We start from the raw sequence: 18,707 nt of genomic DNA, 5'->3' as shown, positions 1-18,707 counted from the left end.
AATAACGTCTAAGTACACTTTACAAACTACGTCACATCGGTTAAAACTAAATCTGTCAATTTTCCTCTTGTCATCCTTTGCACTTTCCACATAAATGCGATCTTCACGGCAAAACAACTTTTGCAAAGGGGTGTTTTTTTTTACTTTTGTTTTCCCCTGCTTTTAGCTCTTTTCAGCGGTGAGGTAGGTTTGAGTTGCTTTACATTCGTTTTTTTCCATTTCACACACATTTTTGTACTACATCTAACAAGAAATACTGTTTTTGTTGTTGTTGTTGTTGTTGTTGCGCTTATACGTTCCTTGCAAACATCAACAACATCATGATGGTGATGATCGTCGCAGTCCAGAAGGAGCTACCGTCAAGAGCCGATTGATAGAGCCGAGCTGTTTCGCCTCTCTCTTTCTCTCTCACGTTCGTTCTTTGGTTTGGAACAATGTCTCGCTCGGTCATCGTATATGAGATTTGGCGCAAAACAAACACCTTCGCGGGGATCGAACGCCTGTTGCCGATCGTTTCTTGCGCTCTCTTGCAGCCGCCTTAGATCGCGTTCGACTCACGCGTAACCAACGGGTTGTCCGACTTGGACTCCTGGTAGGACGAAACCATGGTGGCCGTTGTTCGCGTACTGCACGATGACGTCTTCTGCTCCTGTCGGATTTCCCGAATGCCGAACCTGGGGACGGGGAGTAAGAAACGAAGCAAGACAAACGTTTTCTTCGGTTAGGCACACAACGGGCAGAAAAGCGGCAAGCGCTTAGCGTAGAAATTATTAGATTTGATAATGAACTTGTTAGGTGGTTTCCAAACACCTTTTCATTGTTTGTTAATCAACAGATTACAGATAAACGTTATTCCGCAGTAGTTACCCAAAATAAGGGAGTGTAGAGAGAGAGATTAGGGGCAGCAGAAATAGGGGATTATGTTAGACTTCACCACCTTGAAACATTAAAAGCTTACACAAAAGGACAGGTTTATCGCAACGATCATCACCAGAAACCAAGCAAAGCTACACACCACTACCGCCCATGGGAGGGGGCAATTGTCAGTAATTGTACAGTTTGGCAAACCAAACAAGCGCCCAGTTCGGTTTCGGGTTACCTCTGATCACCTCTGACAAACATCCCCACGGCCAATGAAAAGACGACAGCACGAACAGCACGCCGGAAGCAAGAGACAGCACAATGTCACAAGGGAGAGCATCATCATCGAGCATCACAGCACGAACATATACACCCGGGTCACGTAGTAGTATTGTCCCCTTTCCTTAAGATCCACACATACACAAAAGACACACACAGGCGCACACACACAAACAGGCACACATAAACATGGATCGCAATGGGCAAGAAAGAGACAAACAAAGAAAGAGAGAGAGGATAAGAGAAGGAAAAGATTCAAATCGAAACAATCGCGAGATCAAGTGGTATCGACGTACGCCACGGATGTGGTAGAACAACAGATAGATATCATGGTTGATATGTACTAAAAGCGGCAAATGGTTCTTCCGGCTCTTCGAGTCACAGCGGCACAATAGACATACACCGGGTGTCACCGCACTATACACTAGCGCGATGGTACTTACTTTTTGTAGATTAATCGTTTAATTTTCTGCTTCAACACAAACAGGGCGAAAATGAGAAATCCTTGAATGCAGTTACACACGTCCGAGACGTAAAATATCCAGGCATTATTATCGACGGCCCAGGAGATAATCTCCAGCGACCAGGTGACTCCCATCACGATAAACAGTCGCAGGTAGAGTCCGAATCTAGAAGAGAAATAAACAAAGCACAAGGTCAAACCACCTGTCTGTAATGATTTACGTGTCACGGATCTTATCAACACGTGTTTACATCGTTACGGTTTTGAAGTTCTCCTTGTTCCTATCGTAGTTAATTTTTGTTGTGTACAAGATACTGATCTACAACAAAACGCTACTGAGATAGTGTGTAAGAGATTCAGAAGGTTGGAATTACATTTAACATTCGTTTAATATTGCCGTTGGAACCTGTCTCGGAAAAAAAGTGTCTTATCCTATTTCCTTTCCCCTCATCCTACCCTCCTATCGGCCTTTCTTTTGACTTGGTTATCAGCAATTATTTCAATTATAAACTATGTGATTATTTAGTTTAAAACAAATTTCAAGCACGTCTAATGGAATTTGGCTCGGCAGCTAGAAATGTAAGCTCAAGTCGCAATAGTAAGGATTACGGGTATTATTTTTGTGACTTCCTGTATACTTGGAAAGCTAAGCCTAAACTACGCTGCGTTTTTTAAGCAACTGCTGCCGAGAATTGGCCAGTATGGTAGCTGAATCAGTTACATAGGATCAAAACAGTTACTGTACTGGTTCCTGGGCCAGGACTGAAACAGGTCAGGTACAGTTTTTTTTTTTTTTTTTGCAAAATGATATAAGAAAACCGTCACAGATGCAAAACCGTCCGTCAGGTCCGTTACGAATTCGGGATCAGTTCCAGGACTGGTATGGATTCTAAATATTCTCTAGCACGGCAATGTATTCAGGGATCAGTTACAGATCTAGTATAGGTACATGTAGAAGGGCGGTCCCGTGGTACAGTCGTCAACTCGAACGACTCAATAACAAGTTCGAGCCCGTCATGGATTCAAGCCTAGAATGAACCGTCCCCCCGTAGCAAGGATTGACTTTTCGGCTGCGTGGTAATGAATTAAGTCTCGAAAGCCTGTATATGCCGGCAGGTCCGCGTAGGACGTTACGCCAAATAGAAGAAGAAAAAGATAGATACATCTTCAGCTTCAGCACCAATAATAACGATCAGCTCCAGTATCAGTATGGAACAGTTCTAGGACCTATATAGGAGCAGCATTAATTCCAGAATGGGTTTGAATTCAGGATCAGTTCCTTGATCGTTATGGGTTCAGGATGAATATTAGGATATAGGTTATAGGTTGGAAATTAACTTCAGGATTGGTATGGATGCATGATCAGCTTCAGGATGAACGCGAGTTCAGCATTATTGCCAGATCCAGCAAGGATTTAGCGTCAGTTTCACGTCCGGCACTGGTTCAAAATCAGTGTCCTGCGATGTGCATAGTAGCAGAAACAACTGGGAAGATTTTTTTTAATAATACCTTAGCTTACACCCTGGAGTTTCTACTTCTATTTGGCGTCTACGCAGCCGGATAGTAACTCCTACGGGGAACGATCTATATGAAGCCTAAACCCATGACAGGCATGTTATGAAGTAGTGCGAATTATCGACAATACTACGGGAACGCTCCTATACTACGAGAGTTTCTAAATATCCCTGCAATTATTTTGCGTAACCCTATAAGCGGAACAAATTGATATGCACATGCTAGAAGATGTAGCCTGAATGGATGGTCTTAAAGCAACTCTTACTGGGAATATCTTAAGAAGCGTGTCTACCAAGCCCATAAAAGATCGCTTGGGCTACCCAGATCATAGATCACTTAGACCTCAAGAAGAGAAATAATGCGAATTCAACTCTGCGTCACATGTTCATCATTAAATCCGGATCAAATGGTTCTATCCATTCTTCTTTGCCTGCCTGTACCACTTGTGGGCTTGTCTTTCAGTGGCTTATCGATTACCCCCTATATCTTATTGATTAGTTTGAGGCTTGAGCACATGGCGCTAAGATTCTAATTTTAAAATATTGCAGATTAGGTCCTATCAATCGCCCCACTAGTGATATTTTTATAAACTAACTACAAGGGCTGTTCTTATATCTTCCGTAGCTCCTACCAATTTCTTCCAGGAAATTTGATGTTATTTATATTGCGCTATAAATTATTCCAGTAAAATCCCTATCTTCTCCAATTCTTATGATTTTTACCTATCGCGGTCGTTGTCAAGTTTGGTGTGCCGTTTCGAGTCACCCCGGCGCACCACCGAAGTTTCGCACTGTATCTTGTAGATACGCAGCGCAGTAATGACGAAAAACACCACATTCATAAACACCAGAATCAGCAGCGGCATGTACAGATACAGGAATTCAATCAGCTTGTTTTCTAAAATCCAGAAACAGAACATCGGTTAGCATTTCACCCGCCCAATTCACCAATTACAATTACTTACCAACAAAGAGACACCTGGTCGTACCAAACTGGGGCCGCAAATAGATCGGCAAGATGTCGGTGTAATCCGCTATAATTGCCGTCGCTACCAGCAGGATCGGGCAGCCCCAGGCGTACAGTGAGTACAGGAGAAATTTCTTCGTTTCCGAGCTGCGAACACCCGTGACGCCTCTGCGGGAAAGATGGGAGAGAATCAAACAAGCATAACGCTTTCGATTAAACACAGCCCACGACGAAGATTGGCACAGCGGGACCACCTACTTGAACGTCCAGTAAATGTCGAACGACATCACATTCAGCCAGAAGAAGCTGACCATAAACGAGAAGTAAACGATGTACCCGGAGATTACGCAGGACGCGCTCAAGCCGGGGAAGACACGCAGCTGCACCATCGACAGTACGGTGTAACCGACGCTCAAGCCCAGCACGTAGCACATCAGCGACTTGCCGTGCATGTTCCGCAGGTCCGGTATGCAGGCGTACACGAAGAAGGTGAGCAGCAGGAACGGAACGGACAGCAGCATGCCTGCGAACGATCGACAGCGATTAGTGTGAGTGTGTGTGTGTGTGTGTGCGTGGGATTGGCTAATCAAAACGACCTCGCCCCGCACATACGGGACCGGCGGGATACAATTAGCAAACAGGACGCTGATTATGATTGGCATTCGATTTGTGCCGGCTTCCAAACAGTTGGGAACGCCACCACAGGAAAAAAGTACTTTATTGCCGCCAGTAAATTGGGCGATTAGGGTGTACGTGGGGCAGATAGGCATAAGTCATGACCACCCAACTCGGCCACATTCGGGTCCAACACATTAGCAAGATTAACATGTGTATTGCGTGGAGGGAAATGTCAACAGTTGATAAGGTTGCACCCCATGTGGATACGGATGAGTCTTGTGGCATGAAAGGAACTCCAAATGCCATCTGTGATTCGTAGCACCATCATAACTTCACACCTACCCCGGAGAGTTTCACCATGGGAAACGGACACTAGCAAGCGATCAAACGATACGAGTTCTCTAATTAATCATCACCACTGTCTCCTGTTGCTATATCAGTCATTACCGCAGGGAGCAGCAACATAGCGAAGGAATGATTAAACTCTCTGGAAGCGCCACTCCATTAGGCTAATAAATGATAGTTAAGGGAGTTTCAGGCTGAATGAAAATAGAATGCTCATTTACTGCTGATGACGTTAGTGAGGTTTATTATTATAATGTTTTCTTCTTGTAAATTGAAACCTTTGCGGAAGGCTTTAGCAGCATTTTAGTAAATAGCAATTTCTACAGCAATTTTCCACCCCAAAAAACTACACCATAATTGGCGCCCCATATAACCCTATCGCTCACCGACCCAATTTGATATGGTTTTATCAGTCATCCCTGCCCGAAACCAATCTATTTATCGTGGCATCGGTATCACATACCATTTTGATGCTCACTCGCCCCAGCTGGGAGAGCAAATACGATGTAATTTAATACACCAACTCCACTCCACCTATTGACTGCACCACCGGCTGGCATTTTTCGATGGCGCCAAAAATGTTAATGAATGACAAAAGATGATGACCATCTAGCCCCTGCTGCCAACCCTCACAATCATAAGCAGCATATGGTCACGCTGCACGAAACAAGCCTGGAGCGGGAAAATTGTATTTAAATTTGGAAATGCTGCTATAGTTCACTCGCCCAGTAGACTCGCCCAGAGTTACATCAGTGGCAAAGGATGTCACGGTGGTAAAAGCCCTTCCTGGCCACTCCCTTCACTGTGGGTAGCGTAAAATAAACAGTATACCTCGCTGTAAAGCCAAACCCCACGTGCTTCCAAAACAAATAGCACTGCTTCCGTTATCGAACGGTAGGACGGAGGAGGGTTTCTTTTACGCAGTTAGTACCATTCTTCGATCCCTGATTAGGCTCGGCTTTATGTGCGGAAAGAATTTTTATTCGGTTGATTAGACTGTTCACAAACGTTCAAAGAACCTGTGTTTATGGGAATTTATTGAACCCCTAATTCATAGTATGTTTATCAATTATTTCTGAGAACGCTTTTCGGGAAAGGACTATTAACTTAAGAGCGTGATAAATAAAGAGAAAATGGTAAATAAAGAACAATAATACAAAATTAAGACTAATGAAATATTCAAAATTGTTCGATAGATGTTATAATGTACAACTGAACAATTACCAAGTATAAAACTATGATAAGAATGTAAGAAACTAACTTAAGAGCATTAAAAATAATAAAAGCAAGTCAGTTTATAATAAAATATTGTATGACGCATAACATAAATGCAAAGAACAAGTAAAGCAAAACAAACAAAAAGTAAAACATATCAAAAGAGAAAACAAACGATCATAGCAACAGAATACAGCATTGGTCTCATGTTCTTCTCAATTGGACCACTTTAATCCATTAAACAAGACACAATACAGATCATTTCAAGTATGATAAAAATGAGTGTGGGATCTTCCCTAACAACACCACGGCCACTTAACACGTGCCAATGCAAATTAGTTTTTACGTCATCGGAGTTCGCCCGAGCATGATTGGCAATAATTTTAGCTTTCCTCTTCCCAAAGGGAAACCCAAACTGTCCCACCCAGTGAATTAGAAGCCAACACTCATCGTTCTGGCTTCTGGTGGAATAATTTAGAACCTTTACCCTGGAAACTTCCAGTCATTCTGCTTCTCACGATCTATACCCTTCGGTACCCGCTATCTATGCCACAGGGTGTGACCTGTGCCCAATGTCAAACCAAACCCACCCATCCCGGGTTATCGATAATTGGTCTCGACTAGGTTATTACCTTTGTCTGGATAGTACCAAGGCCAGACATACAGACAGATGGCAACGGATCGAGATTATTATCGGGCCGGAAGACATTAAAAGACTCGGGAAGCGACAGAAGAGCACCCCGCGTGGTAGATGACAGCGTACAAATTGGCCACATTTGCGAAACACTACACTACACAGAGGGTCATATTGTTCGGAGTACGAGATGCTGCATGCAAAGCCAAGGTCACACTGTACGATAACATGGGGAAGTGTATCTATGCGTTGGGCCGTAAGTGGTGCTAGCTCAATACACCCGGTACCAATGTCAATATTGTGCCCGGTTGTCGTTTAGCAGTCATAAACTTCGACTCGCCTTACACATTGCAAGTTGGGCAAACACGCGCCCAGTGTGATTCCTGCCCACTGGAAATTATACCAAACCGCACAAAACTTCTAATTAAGCCGAAATTGGTCCCAGCCGAGCCTTTTACTTACCGACCGGATAAAGATTGTACTTGAATTCTTCGTTCGTGGTGAAGCAGACGAGTCCGGAGGCGAAGCCATTATTCTGTCTCGGCGCTAGGCAGTACTGGTTCCGTGGGATAAGCAGCTCGTCCGCAATGATAAGGCTGCCGTTCTGTTCGGGAGCGAAGAGGTGCACATTAAATTAGTTATTTGGAATTTGGAAGATTGGAGTATAGAAACCAAAAAGGTACAGAGACATGACCTCAATGACTTCTTGAAACATGCCTATACTCAATCAACAAACTAACCCGCTATATTTAGAGAAGCTTTTTGCCGATTTACGTCACACAGCATGGTTGCATGTGATCTTTCTCGAGTGTTAGTCATCTGAAGATGGTGCTCACATTTGACACGCTCGTGTACACAGATCAACCGGAAAGGAGGGATGATCATGTTAGCATCATCGTATTGTGTTTTCATGCGAGTCTTCAGGTAATCATTTACGAAATAAGGAGGAGGAACAATATGTGTGTAGGTAGATTTCAAAACAATCTTACAGAAAAAAAGCTACAACATGACACAATCTGCGATTGATCGTTTCATCCTTCCGTGATCTTTTGACATCCACGATCGGTTGATGTTTCGCTATGCATTGCCTGGGCTTCACTACAGCACCGCTTACTACACATCGAAATAAAATGTATAATTTTATCTACACTGAAGGTGTTAAATCAAATTAACGCTAGAAATGGGCAAAAACCAAACCATTCTCAATCAGAGAAGGCGGGAAATCCACCCAACACAGCCAATATCAAGTGTTGCGATACTGTGTAAACCACCCCAAAAGCCTCACACGCGGACGCAGATGTGCTAAGTGTAAGGGCAAATAGTAGAACCCACTAAAGCCGCACTCGACCCGGTGGAGGAACGACTCATCATCGAGCCTCAGGATTGCATATCTCAGCATTTATCATTATTATCGTAGCACTTCAAATTTGCACCTCAGCTCAGTCACCTTCCGGCCTTCGGTGTGCGTTCGCTCGAACGAGCAGAGATACCTACTGCGGATGAAGAATGTCGTAAAATTACTTCTGCATGTCGGTTAAGTACATACCCGTGATTGCTTCCATTATTATTTGAGCCATCCCCATCAATTCCTCTTTTCTAATGTTCTTACCCATAACTGTAACCGTCGTGTGTGTCAAACTCCCCATCAGTCACATAAATGATGATCATAAAATTAATTCGAATGATTTTCGACACACTGCTTCTTGCGAATCTTCACGATCAAGTTAACACGCGCTTGTGTGTGTTTTGGCAAATTGTTGTGCCCCTCACACGTTCGTACGCGGCAGCCGCTTAGCAAATCAAAGGTGTTAACCACACACCACAATCTAAAAGCCTGACTGCAAAACGAATTCAAAAATAAAACAACCAAGCATTACCAAAACCCTCATCCATCATTTCGAAACACGGTGAAGGAAGTAACAATACACAATCAAACCAGGATTGCGATATTAATTATCATTCGTTAATTCGTTTCATCTTCGAATCTTCTAGCTGTTCGGGTTTCAGCCATGCCAATCTGACCACCAGAACTGTTGAAGGTAGATCATGTGGTAGTTCACCCGTTGGAATTTGACGTATTCTGAAATAATCTTACTTCCTAGACCTTGAGATTCGTAAATAACACGACGCTACGTCACTTGTCAAGCCTATAATTATCTCCAAATCAATGGGATTTTAATGCGCTTTTAAGCTCTTAAGTTGCCATGCACTCGAAACGTCTGTATAATGAATCTCCCTAGTAACAATTCCTCTTCAAGCTTTGGCCGACCTTAACATAAAGGTGCCTACTTAGATTTGGTCAACCGGTATGTACGGCCTGTGCGATCTTATCGACGGGGGCTTATTTTGATGATTAGATGATTGATGTCTTTGTTCGTTTAAAATGTTTTGCTACGATCATTAGAAACTATAAACAATGTTCAACCTAAAATGGTATTCCTTAAAGAATTCTCCAAAATAAATGCTATAAATGGTATTAGAGAAAAGGCCTTGATGTCAAACAAAGAATTAAATTAAAAGACTGTAAGAACTTTTCCTGTTTCTGGATCACGATCGAGAGGCTTGGTCGGGATCTTTAATACCAGTTTATAAGTTTAAAATTCCCTGAACATTCTCCTCAATAAAACTGCAACTCCCAACGACATCCCCAAACTTACCCTCGCGATGCTCCACTCGTCGGCCGAGCTTTCCTCCGGCAGCAGCTCGTACACCTGCTCGCACGGCTTCCCGTACAGGAACCCGTACAGTGAATGGTTCCGCAGATCGACCGCTTCCGTCGCGCTCACGTTCACCAGGATCGGCAGATAGTCGTCCGTGTGCGTGCACCGCTTGCCGAGATACTCGTGCTCGCCGCAGCACAGCCGCACACAGATCCGCACCGCGCACAGGCAGCCGCGCACATAGTTCGGCACGTACCTTTTCGTAGCAAAGTCCTGGTAGTCGTAATCAATCACCCGGTAGTACGTCTTGTTGTAGATCACACCGTTGTGCCGGATCTCATCATTCGGCAACCGTTCGCCATCGGTAATGTTGACCGAATCTATGAAATCGCACGGCAAACTGCACACACTGGACCGCACACCGAACAGGACGAGCAGGCAGGCTACTATCCTGGCCGCATGCATCCTTGCTCGCGTCTCGAACCGTACTGAACCACCGACACGCGGAACTGAGGGAATATGTACCTTTTTTGCCTCCTACCGCTTCCACTTCTCCTTCTCGCGCCTACCTGCAGTCCATCTTTATCCCGCCAAAGCACACGCTAAAAATCGTCCACAGCTTCCGAAGATAAAGGTTTTTTTTGCATACAGACAGCGGTTCTGTCTACCGAAACCTGTTCCGGTGTGGAATTTTTGGAAGAACGGGCTCGATTCGGGAAATTCAAACACTTCTCTGTTCGCGTTATGTACACCACAGCCTTTCTATCGCAGGTCAGCGAGCGAGTCCGGTTTCTCTGGAGGAAAGGAAAATGAGTAAAAGAGCAGAGAAAGAGCAGCAAATCAGATGGTCGTAAATTAAAACTGGTGTGGCGACCCTTCGACCCACACATCCCACACGGGGACACCATCAGGGAAGATGGCAATAAAATTCAAATCAATTGCTCGATTCTACACCGGAAAAAACGGGCCCCCTAAATTTAAAAAAATAAATAACTCCCCCCAGAGAGACAACGAAACGGTCATTCACGTATACCACCTGAGCCGAGGAGCTTCTGTTTACGCCGGTGAGTGATCATGCTATTAGACAAAGAAGCGCCGTTTACGGTGTTTATGCTCACCGTCGGTATCACGTGTGATCGAAATATGCTTTCCTGGCAGGGAACTACAGACAAATATTGGTTTAATTTTGATGAATTGGTATCGCGTTGTGTAAGGTGAATTAAAGTAAATAGCAAATAGCATTCGAACTCTGACCTTTGCAAGAGTAGGAACGGCAAACATCGGGGTACCGTGGTGTAAAACGGTCGATAAATCAACCGTTTTTGAGTAATATGAACGGTTGGTGGAAAATAAAACCATTCAGGTACAGAAATTATCAATAACAGTGTGTTGATAGTAAAACAAGAGTGTCTTTTGTTAAAATGTTTGAATGTCAACACAACCATTACATTCCACTAAGCATCCTCCTGTAGCCAGATACGTCACCAATCCAATGTCCTCAGTCCCCAAGCAGTCAAGTGTTCATCGCGTGACGCCAACTCAATAAAAGTCGTTAATTAACATTTTAACATCACGGTCGTTGTCGTTGTCCTTTCCGCTCCACTTGGTCCCTTTTCGGCAACGGCGTTGTACGGCTTCCAGTATCCTTGGCTGCGTCGTCCTGTTGGCGCCACCCAAAGCAACCAGATCAACGCCGACATAATTTCGACGAATCGACGAGATGTGTGAACAAATAGCGTGCGAACAAGCCTGTAGTCGCACAGCACCCCTCGCTACGCGTTAAAGTAAACAAAATCAACCGAAAATAGCCCAAACTGTGCATGATATTACCATGATAGAAATGTTTCATTTCACGCCCGATAACAACTGCCCTCGTTTCTTTCCTTGCTTTCTGTCTTTCTTCCTTTCGACTGCAAATCAAACAAACAACGGCAGGAAGCATTTTTTGCTGCACAAACAAAACCCCATTCGAAACGCCAATGGGGATAAACGAAACGGTTAAGAGCGAGCTCTAGAGCGTAATGTTGGCTGCAAAAGAGTGCAATTTGTGTTTTATTTTTATCCATTCTGCGCGATTCTGGGAAGGCGATTAGAATGCGATCTTTTGCTTTTCCAGCTTTGAAGCTACTGTAAGGGTAAGCATTATCTATTCTCCGAAACTAGTTCTCCAGCTGTTCGGTTCTGTATGTAGCGATCAAATAGACAAGTTTACATTGTAAAACTGCACTGTGCCTACATGATCATGTGTAGAACTCGTTCGTAGAAAGCAAAGCAAAGCTATCCCATTTTGCTTGAAAGATTCATAGTTCATTGGAAATAAATAAATAGCTTGTTACTAAAACAAGATCAACAGCCAGGATCTATGAATGAAATAGTTTTTTTTTTGCTGATCAACACAAACAAATTTCCCTCGAGTGAAAACCACGGCTAGAGGGGATCTCACGTGTTGCACGCGATCAATGCGATACATCTAGCACACATCACGCTAATGGAAATGTGCTGCAAAAAAAAGCGGTAGATGGAATGAACATTCTCATAATTATCGGTCGATTATTCGCGCGCTGACGTCAGGAATGGAAATTAGTGATGGGGAAATATGCAACAGCTCAATCTACCTTGTAATTATGCGATCTGTACTCCAAAGTAGAGACTTTCATTTGGCGAATTGCATGATAATGTAGATAAAAAACAATAATTATTAAATTAAAAACCATTTAACTTTAAGACGATTCCCATTTTAGCCGCAAATTAGCACTAAATCGAGCATATTTCAAACATTTTCGATATTGGTGATCGGTCCATTCTGTTTGATCTATTACTTGATATTTCCTTTTTATTATTGAAGCTTTAATCGGTTGATTAGCAACATATTGACATTTTCGATTGTTTGAGAATTTTTAATAAAACAGAGGTGAGTACAATAATATCAACAATTGGTGATAATTGATACAATAAGGATAATTTATTCATTACCCAAAATAAATTTGATGTTTGAGGAAATGCAATATAAATGAATTCAAATTCATCAAAATTTCATTTCATTTCAAATTTCTAATGTAATGTGTGTTTTCTGTTAATTTTACAATGGAATTCACGAAGAACAATAGGTTTCAAATGCACACACTGTTTTCCGGCTCATTTTCCAATGTTCACAGTACTGTTCACTGATCGCGAGATGTTTTTTCAACAGCACAGCAGTTTACGACAGCTGTTGAATCACAAATTGGAAGTGTTGAAATTTGCTATTAACATGGGAAACTGAGCTCCAAAAATATTGTAAAATAATTTTGCACTACAAATGGTTAAGCTCTTTCGCCAATGACCAATGAACATCTTAGTAGTCTGATCGCGATCTCTTAGTACAAGGCCGAAGCCGATCAGTCATTATTGTTTCTTTCCCGTAGCGAAATCATTCCCTAAACAATGCCTCTACGCTCTTCCGCTTTTCAATTTGTTACACTGCATATTCTGCGAAACTATCCAAAATACATCTCCTTTACCCTGTACCGGCTGTTTGCTGTTTGCTGAAAGATATTCAAAACAATCCACACGGTGTTGCCATGCTACACGGTATTACTAAACCCGGTTACTAGGTACCAAAATGTGTCGACTGATTTGTACCACCCGTCTCCGTTTAGTAAACATTTTACAATGGAATGGAAGTTGACTGTGATCTGCCATTGAAAGATGACCCGCTGGCGAACGGGACTATCCCACCCCCAGCCCTTGTCATTGCAAACCGGATACAGCCGTGTCACGAGCGCATATTAATAATTAGCAGGTGGAATAGCGTAATTCCAGCGCTCGATGAGCGCGAAGTGCATTACGCTGCCTGGGAAAAGCCATCACGAGCAAACGGTTGCGTTACTCAGAAATGCGGAATACTTTGCCTGTATTGAGGTGCCGGTTACAAAATGAGCCGCTGTAACCTGCTAAAAACAGCATCCCAATCGAAGATCACCTCGCTTCCGCTTGCGTGGCAATCAACGTGAAATTAATCTGTCCAGGCACACTAAACCTGTTCGGGCTAGACTGAGAAACAGCTCTGTTCCATTCTTCCTCTTTGGTCGACATTTTCCTTGAAAAGGTCGTCTATTTTATGGGAGCTTTGAAGTGACCTTCACCAATCCTTCAACGATCATCAGGCAGCACACGCAAAAGATTGTGCACGCAAAAGAATCAAAGTTTAAAATTGATCGTCTACAGAATACCATTATTTTTTTTCCAAAAAAAAAAAAAACAAAACCAATTAGTTGGGGAAATAAATTACTCTTTTATAAGATATCACTTCCTGATGCTTCCTAAGCATCCTCTTTAAATGTCAACTCCTTTTAATCGCCATCCTTCTGGCTAGCCTGCTATGGTTTAATGCTCTTCTCCGATAAAACATTGATCAGTACTTCACGTCGTGTTAAGAGCCTCACCTTCCAAAAGCGTCCTAAAATCATTTTAACAATATATAAAAAAAACCCCATCCCCAACAAAAGCGTTTCAACATTTCAACCAACCACTAATGACGACGGAGCTGGGGAGCGGAGAAGTTTTGTTTTGATTCCACTTTCCTCCCTCACACAAAATACCGGTTTTGCGGTGGAATAGTATAGCGACTGTTTTGTCCCCAAAACTGTGTTGATGTAAGCGCGACGAATCTTGGAGATTCAAACATCATCTCCGCAAGGGTTTTGGCCTCGTTGGTGCCTGTGTTCCGTGATGTCTCTCCCTCGGTGTGTGGGTTGGTTTGTGCCATTTATCAAAACACGGTTAGAATTGCCCAAATAACATGTTAATCGTAACGTGTTTGAATTGTGTTGTGTCGCTCGTTTCGAACTGAGGATCAAGTTGAGAACTCATCAACAAGCAACCAATTACACAATATTACCAAAAAAACTGATATTTATAGCACAACGATCCCTCCAACATCAATTTCAACAATGATGGAGCAGTTTGAGGGAGCCACACAGCACAAAACAGAATTAGCGGAACTTGGGGCAAGTGTGCCACCTTAAGCATTTCAAGTTATAACTCAATAAAACGTGTTTTTCAAAAGCCGATTTAAATCTCATAACCATTTTACATCTATTTCCTCACTTATAAATAAGTTTCGCTTGAAAAAAGTGCAAACAAAACAGTTTTTGAAGCGTTTTAAAAGGGTCCAAAAAGACGTTGTTTTTTGGGCTATGGGGCAAGCGTGCCACTCGTATGGGGCAAGACGGCCACCTGGTTAAAATAACCGTGTTTCTTAGATAATTGGAAATTATTACGTTATACCACTAGTATATGTATTCCTACATGTATTTAGTCCTCAATGAACCCTTTTTGACCACCAACTGTACCACAATATGGTTGTTACTGTTCTGTTTTTCCGGGGTGGAATCCGCTCACAATAGCGCACCATTCTGCAGCACGCTACAACAATGTTTACATTTTTGACAGCTCGCGCCTATGAAAGATGGTGGCACACTTGCCCCAAACAGAGATGGCACACTTGCCCCAAAAGTTGTAACTTTTTGAAATTGAATTTTTCAGTGACAAAAAGAAATTTTTTTTCAACTAAACCCACAAAAAATTTCACGTTTTCTCAGCTATACGGTGGTGTAAATATTTTCTCGGTTGATTGTTCGCACGATTTTAAGAGCTTATTTGGTTGGATTAAAAAATTATAATATTCTGCTCACTTTTGAAACTCAATATAAATCAGTTTAAAACAATGGGAAATATCGATTGGTCTATATGAAATTAGGCTCAGAATACCTAGTCATTGGAAAGCAACCAACTGTATACACAATTGATCATTAAATTAAAGTTTTTAAGGAAAAATGCTTGGTGGCACTCTTGCCCCGTATGGCACACTTGCCCCAAATTCCGCTACATGTCACTTTTTGACTCACCGGTACTCAACTCAAGCGCCATTAAACAGGGAATCGGTACAAGAGTAATCAATACGACAGCGAGAAATAAAAACCACACTACACACAACCTGTTCAGATGTGTGTCTCTCCCGCATCGTAATGCATCTCCCACCCCAAGGTGAGTTCCTTTCACTTCCATACAACACGCGGGATTCCGCCCGACTGCCCTGCCCATCATCAGCATCATAAACCCGGTTACAACCAGGAAAAACCCGCACAGGTTTACCATACGCCTTCAACCAAACAGTTACCAAATGGTGAGGTTTTAATTTGACCGAATTACCACATATACATGCACGCACAGAGCTGCTCCACAAGGGTAACTCATCGGTGTTTCTCTCCCTGTGTCCACTGGCTGTCCGGAGGTAGAAAAAACTGATTCATTGATAAAGAGGCGCGAAAGGTACCAGCAAAACAACACGCGCGAAATGGAACCAACCTCCTCATCAACGGACTTATCCACTAACGGCTTCGACGATGACTGATAAGCGAACGAACCAATATCTTATCGAACTTCTTGGGTACATCTTGGGTTGCTTTCATACACACCGATAGCCCTAACGACAGTGTGTACCATTTGCCCGATTTGGCTGAGTCGTTCTTCTGATAAACGCTTGACATGCACTGTAAAACCTTGTCCGGTAGAATCACGCTCAAGGATGTGTTCAGAGCGGATCAATGATCTGTTCTGTTGTTCGAGGATCACCTTCAATAGCACAGTTCTGGAGCGGGAAGATCTGAAGTTAACTTCAGTGGAGCTTTCAGTGCCAACCAGTAAGACCTGTGGAGACCTGTTCACCAAACAAATTAACACGACATCAGTTCCGGTTTCTCGATCGTACGATCGTTCAGACAAGTAGCACGAATGTCCAATAAAATCAGGACTACTACAACTTACACTACACGTGATCAGTATTCCGCGGTCAAACGATTAGAAATTAATAAACCAGACAACCAACCAACCTTATTTCCTATCTTGCCCGGCAAAGATGCCCCTTCTTACCGGTAAGATCACACACACTGCTGTTGATCACTCGCGAGCCCGCGTCGCTAACTTTGCTTGTGGGGCGCTGTCGGGGTTGATTATCTTCGATTTTGTTTTCGGCAAGAAATTCAAGAATTCCCCAGACAAGATATTGCGGTCACAGACACACTTACACCCACACGCGGAAACGACTCACCGACTCACTCTCACTCCCGTTTCGCACTGGAGAAGCAGGAACTTCCGACCGGTCGAAAATCCCGAAACTCCCGAAACTGGCACACAACTTCTGAGCCCGTACCGGCCAATAACTTGTTTCTCCACAAATCCACCTATAAAACTCAATATAGAATGGGGAAGATCACACAATTTCGATCCACACAAACAACACCAGCAAACAGGTTTCAATTAGGAGCCCCCCGAAAACTCTTCTCGGGTTCGGGTTTCTTGGCTGGCTCACGCGACAAAGTGTTTGAATTGTTCAAACGGAATTGGGATAGTTTCGAGTATTTCTTCAGCACGATGAAACCACGCACGTAACCACACACTGCCAAAACTCTGTCCACACACCACGCTTGCTCGGACGCGCGAGTTCGCTAGCCGCACGTTCGCCTTCGCTGGCCGTTCGAATCGGATTGAGCGATGGGCGATGCGCGAGAGCCCACCGAGAGCCCGTCGTAGTGCCGGATTGCAACGCACGACGGGCGTGCAAAAATGGTGGTCTTTGTTGTTGTGGTTGTTGTTGAGGGTTGTATCGCGGTACGAGATACGGTTTACAAGGCACGACGACAAAACATACAAACACACAGACACACACACACACACACTAGACTAGCAGCTGAAGTCAATCATCGGCAGGGCCGACAAGGGGTGTCGCGGAACGTCCGTTGCACGCTGCGCTTGCACGGTGGACGCGATTGCTGGTGGTTAAAATTTGAAAACCGTTAGAATGGTTTATGGGAAATCAATTTGACAATCAATCAAAACTCACACATCAACGACAAAATCTTATAGCTATGGGTAAATTGATACGACATGATTTATACTGTAAGGCTTTTTAGCAAACATTAACGTTGATATATTTAATCCTTATGATATTACTACGATTAACCTACTATAAGTTTACATTGATTCAAATTACAGGGTTTCAAAGGGGTTCGGATAGTTGTGGGACACTTCGTTGACTCTTACTTATGGGAAGTGAACTTCATTGTGCCATTGTATGAATTTTTTATTATATTTGTCCAAAAGGGTGCTATATAGTTCGAGTCCCATTACACTAAGTTCATTTCACGGAAGAAAGAGTAAAAAAAAGTGTTTAATAGCTAAGATAACTCCTGGAAAATCCTGTATATGTATTTATATTTATTTAATTATTTCGCCAAATTTATAATTCAATAAGATTACTTGAATTATCATCAGAATGACACTTTTCTCATACGTGTATAATGAATATCGTAAAAGAAGGTTATTTTACCTGGAAATATGTCATGATTACACGCAACGATTTTCCAAATATAGTTTCATTTTATTATGTAGTTTTTTTTTATTAGAAACGTTATTTTGATCGTTATTTTCATTAATACCAGTTTACTGATTTCAATAATCGTACAATATCTTCTAAATTTCTAGCTTTATTGACCGCTCCTCCGATTTACCGTTCTGTTTGATTTTACACTTCCTCCACACTGCCGGATGATAAGAAATTCGCTTTGCTTGTTAGGTGTCTCTCTCGCATGGTAAACACACCCGATACACCTTTACAAGTATCTCTCTAACGGCGTTTGTGTGTATGTTATTCAAATAAAGTCACGTTTCTACCGATTAGAAGGTGAAGATCGAATGAAACTTCCGTTCGAATAAAGCTAGCTAGTTTTTGCATCCTCAACACCCAGAACACACGTATTGTAATCAGCACAATAAAAAGAACAAGAAAGCAACAGCCGTGTACCACGTGTAAAGACGATTTGTCGATATTTTGAATCCTAATCACGAACACAGAAATCCTTGACATAGAAAAACCTGTATTTAAAATTCCGGCCCCTTGGCCAAAAATTCCAAGATCGCTCTAAGAGGTCCAGAACCACGCACACACACACTCATAGAGCGCGATCGGCCGCATGCGTTACGGGTAGCGCAGGAACAAGTTTAGCCGATCACGAGAGAACAATGCGTCGCATATGTTATACGCCGCCGAACGATCACTTACTCTCTTGTAAACATAAACGCTTTCTCTACCACCGCCACCCGGGATTTCACG

At 42.9% G+C, this 18,707-nt stretch overlaps 1 protein-coding gene across 6 annotated transcripts; it reads right to left on the bottom strand.

Annotated features, from left to right (window-relative positions):
• Positions 1-394: 394 nt before the first annotated feature.
• Positions 395-17,106, bottom strand: LOC121592171 (G-protein coupled receptor Mth2-like). 6 transcript variants are annotated; one of them, XR_006004654.1, is made up of 9 exons: positions 16,469-17,106; positions 9,554-10,350; positions 7,359-7,500; positions 4,343-4,607; positions 4,083-4,252; positions 3,841-4,015; positions 1,584-1,769; positions 1,100-1,264; positions 581-674 (listed from the first exon to the last, which is right to left on the bottom strand). XR_006004654.1 is itself a non-coding variant. In XM_041913548.1 (8 exons), the coding sequence occupies exons 2-8, from the start codon at positions 10,019-10,021 to the stop codon at positions 539-541; spliced, it is 1,542 nt and encodes a 513-aa protein (XP_041769482.1). In that variant the 5' UTR covers positions 10,022-10,350; positions 16,429-17,106; the 3' UTR covers positions 395-538. The 6 variants fall into 6 exon arrangements, 5 of the variants coding, with proteins under 5 accessions (XP_041769482.1, XP_041769481.1, XP_041769483.1 ...); XM_041913548.1 differs by lacking the exon at positions 1,100-1,264 and having other exon boundaries at positions 395-674; positions 16,429-17,106; XM_041913547.1 differs by lacking the exon at positions 1,100-1,264 and having other exon boundaries at positions 395-674.
• Positions 17,107-18,707: the final 1,601 nt, after the last annotated feature.

Source organism: Anopheles merus, chromosome 2L (genome assembly GCF_017562075.2).
Source record: "Anopheles merus strain MAF chromosome 2L, AmerM5.1, whole genome shotgun sequence".
Lineage (NCBI taxonomy): Eukaryota > Metazoa > Arthropoda > Insecta > Diptera > Culicidae > Anopheles > Anopheles merus.
Note: the sequence above shows the minus strand (reverse complement) of the source record. Positions and strands in the feature narration are given on the sequence as shown.

What these genes read in the sequence shown, in the direction of transcription:
- LOC121592171 (XM_041913548.1), bottom strand. Translation starts at nt 10,021, where the DNA reads ATGCATGCGGCCAGGATAGTAGCCTGCCTGCTCGTCCTGTTCGGTGTG. An exon ending in GACATTTACTGGACGTTCAA is followed by an intron (nt 4,253 to 4,342) that starts GTAGGTGGTCCC and finishes TCTTTCCCGCAG; the next exon opens with AGGCGTCACGGGTGTTCGCA. An exon ending in AAACGATTAATCTACAAAAA is followed by an intron (nt 675 to 1,583) that starts GTAAGTACCATC and finishes CCCCGTCCCCAG; the next exon opens with GTTCGGCATTCGGGAAATCC.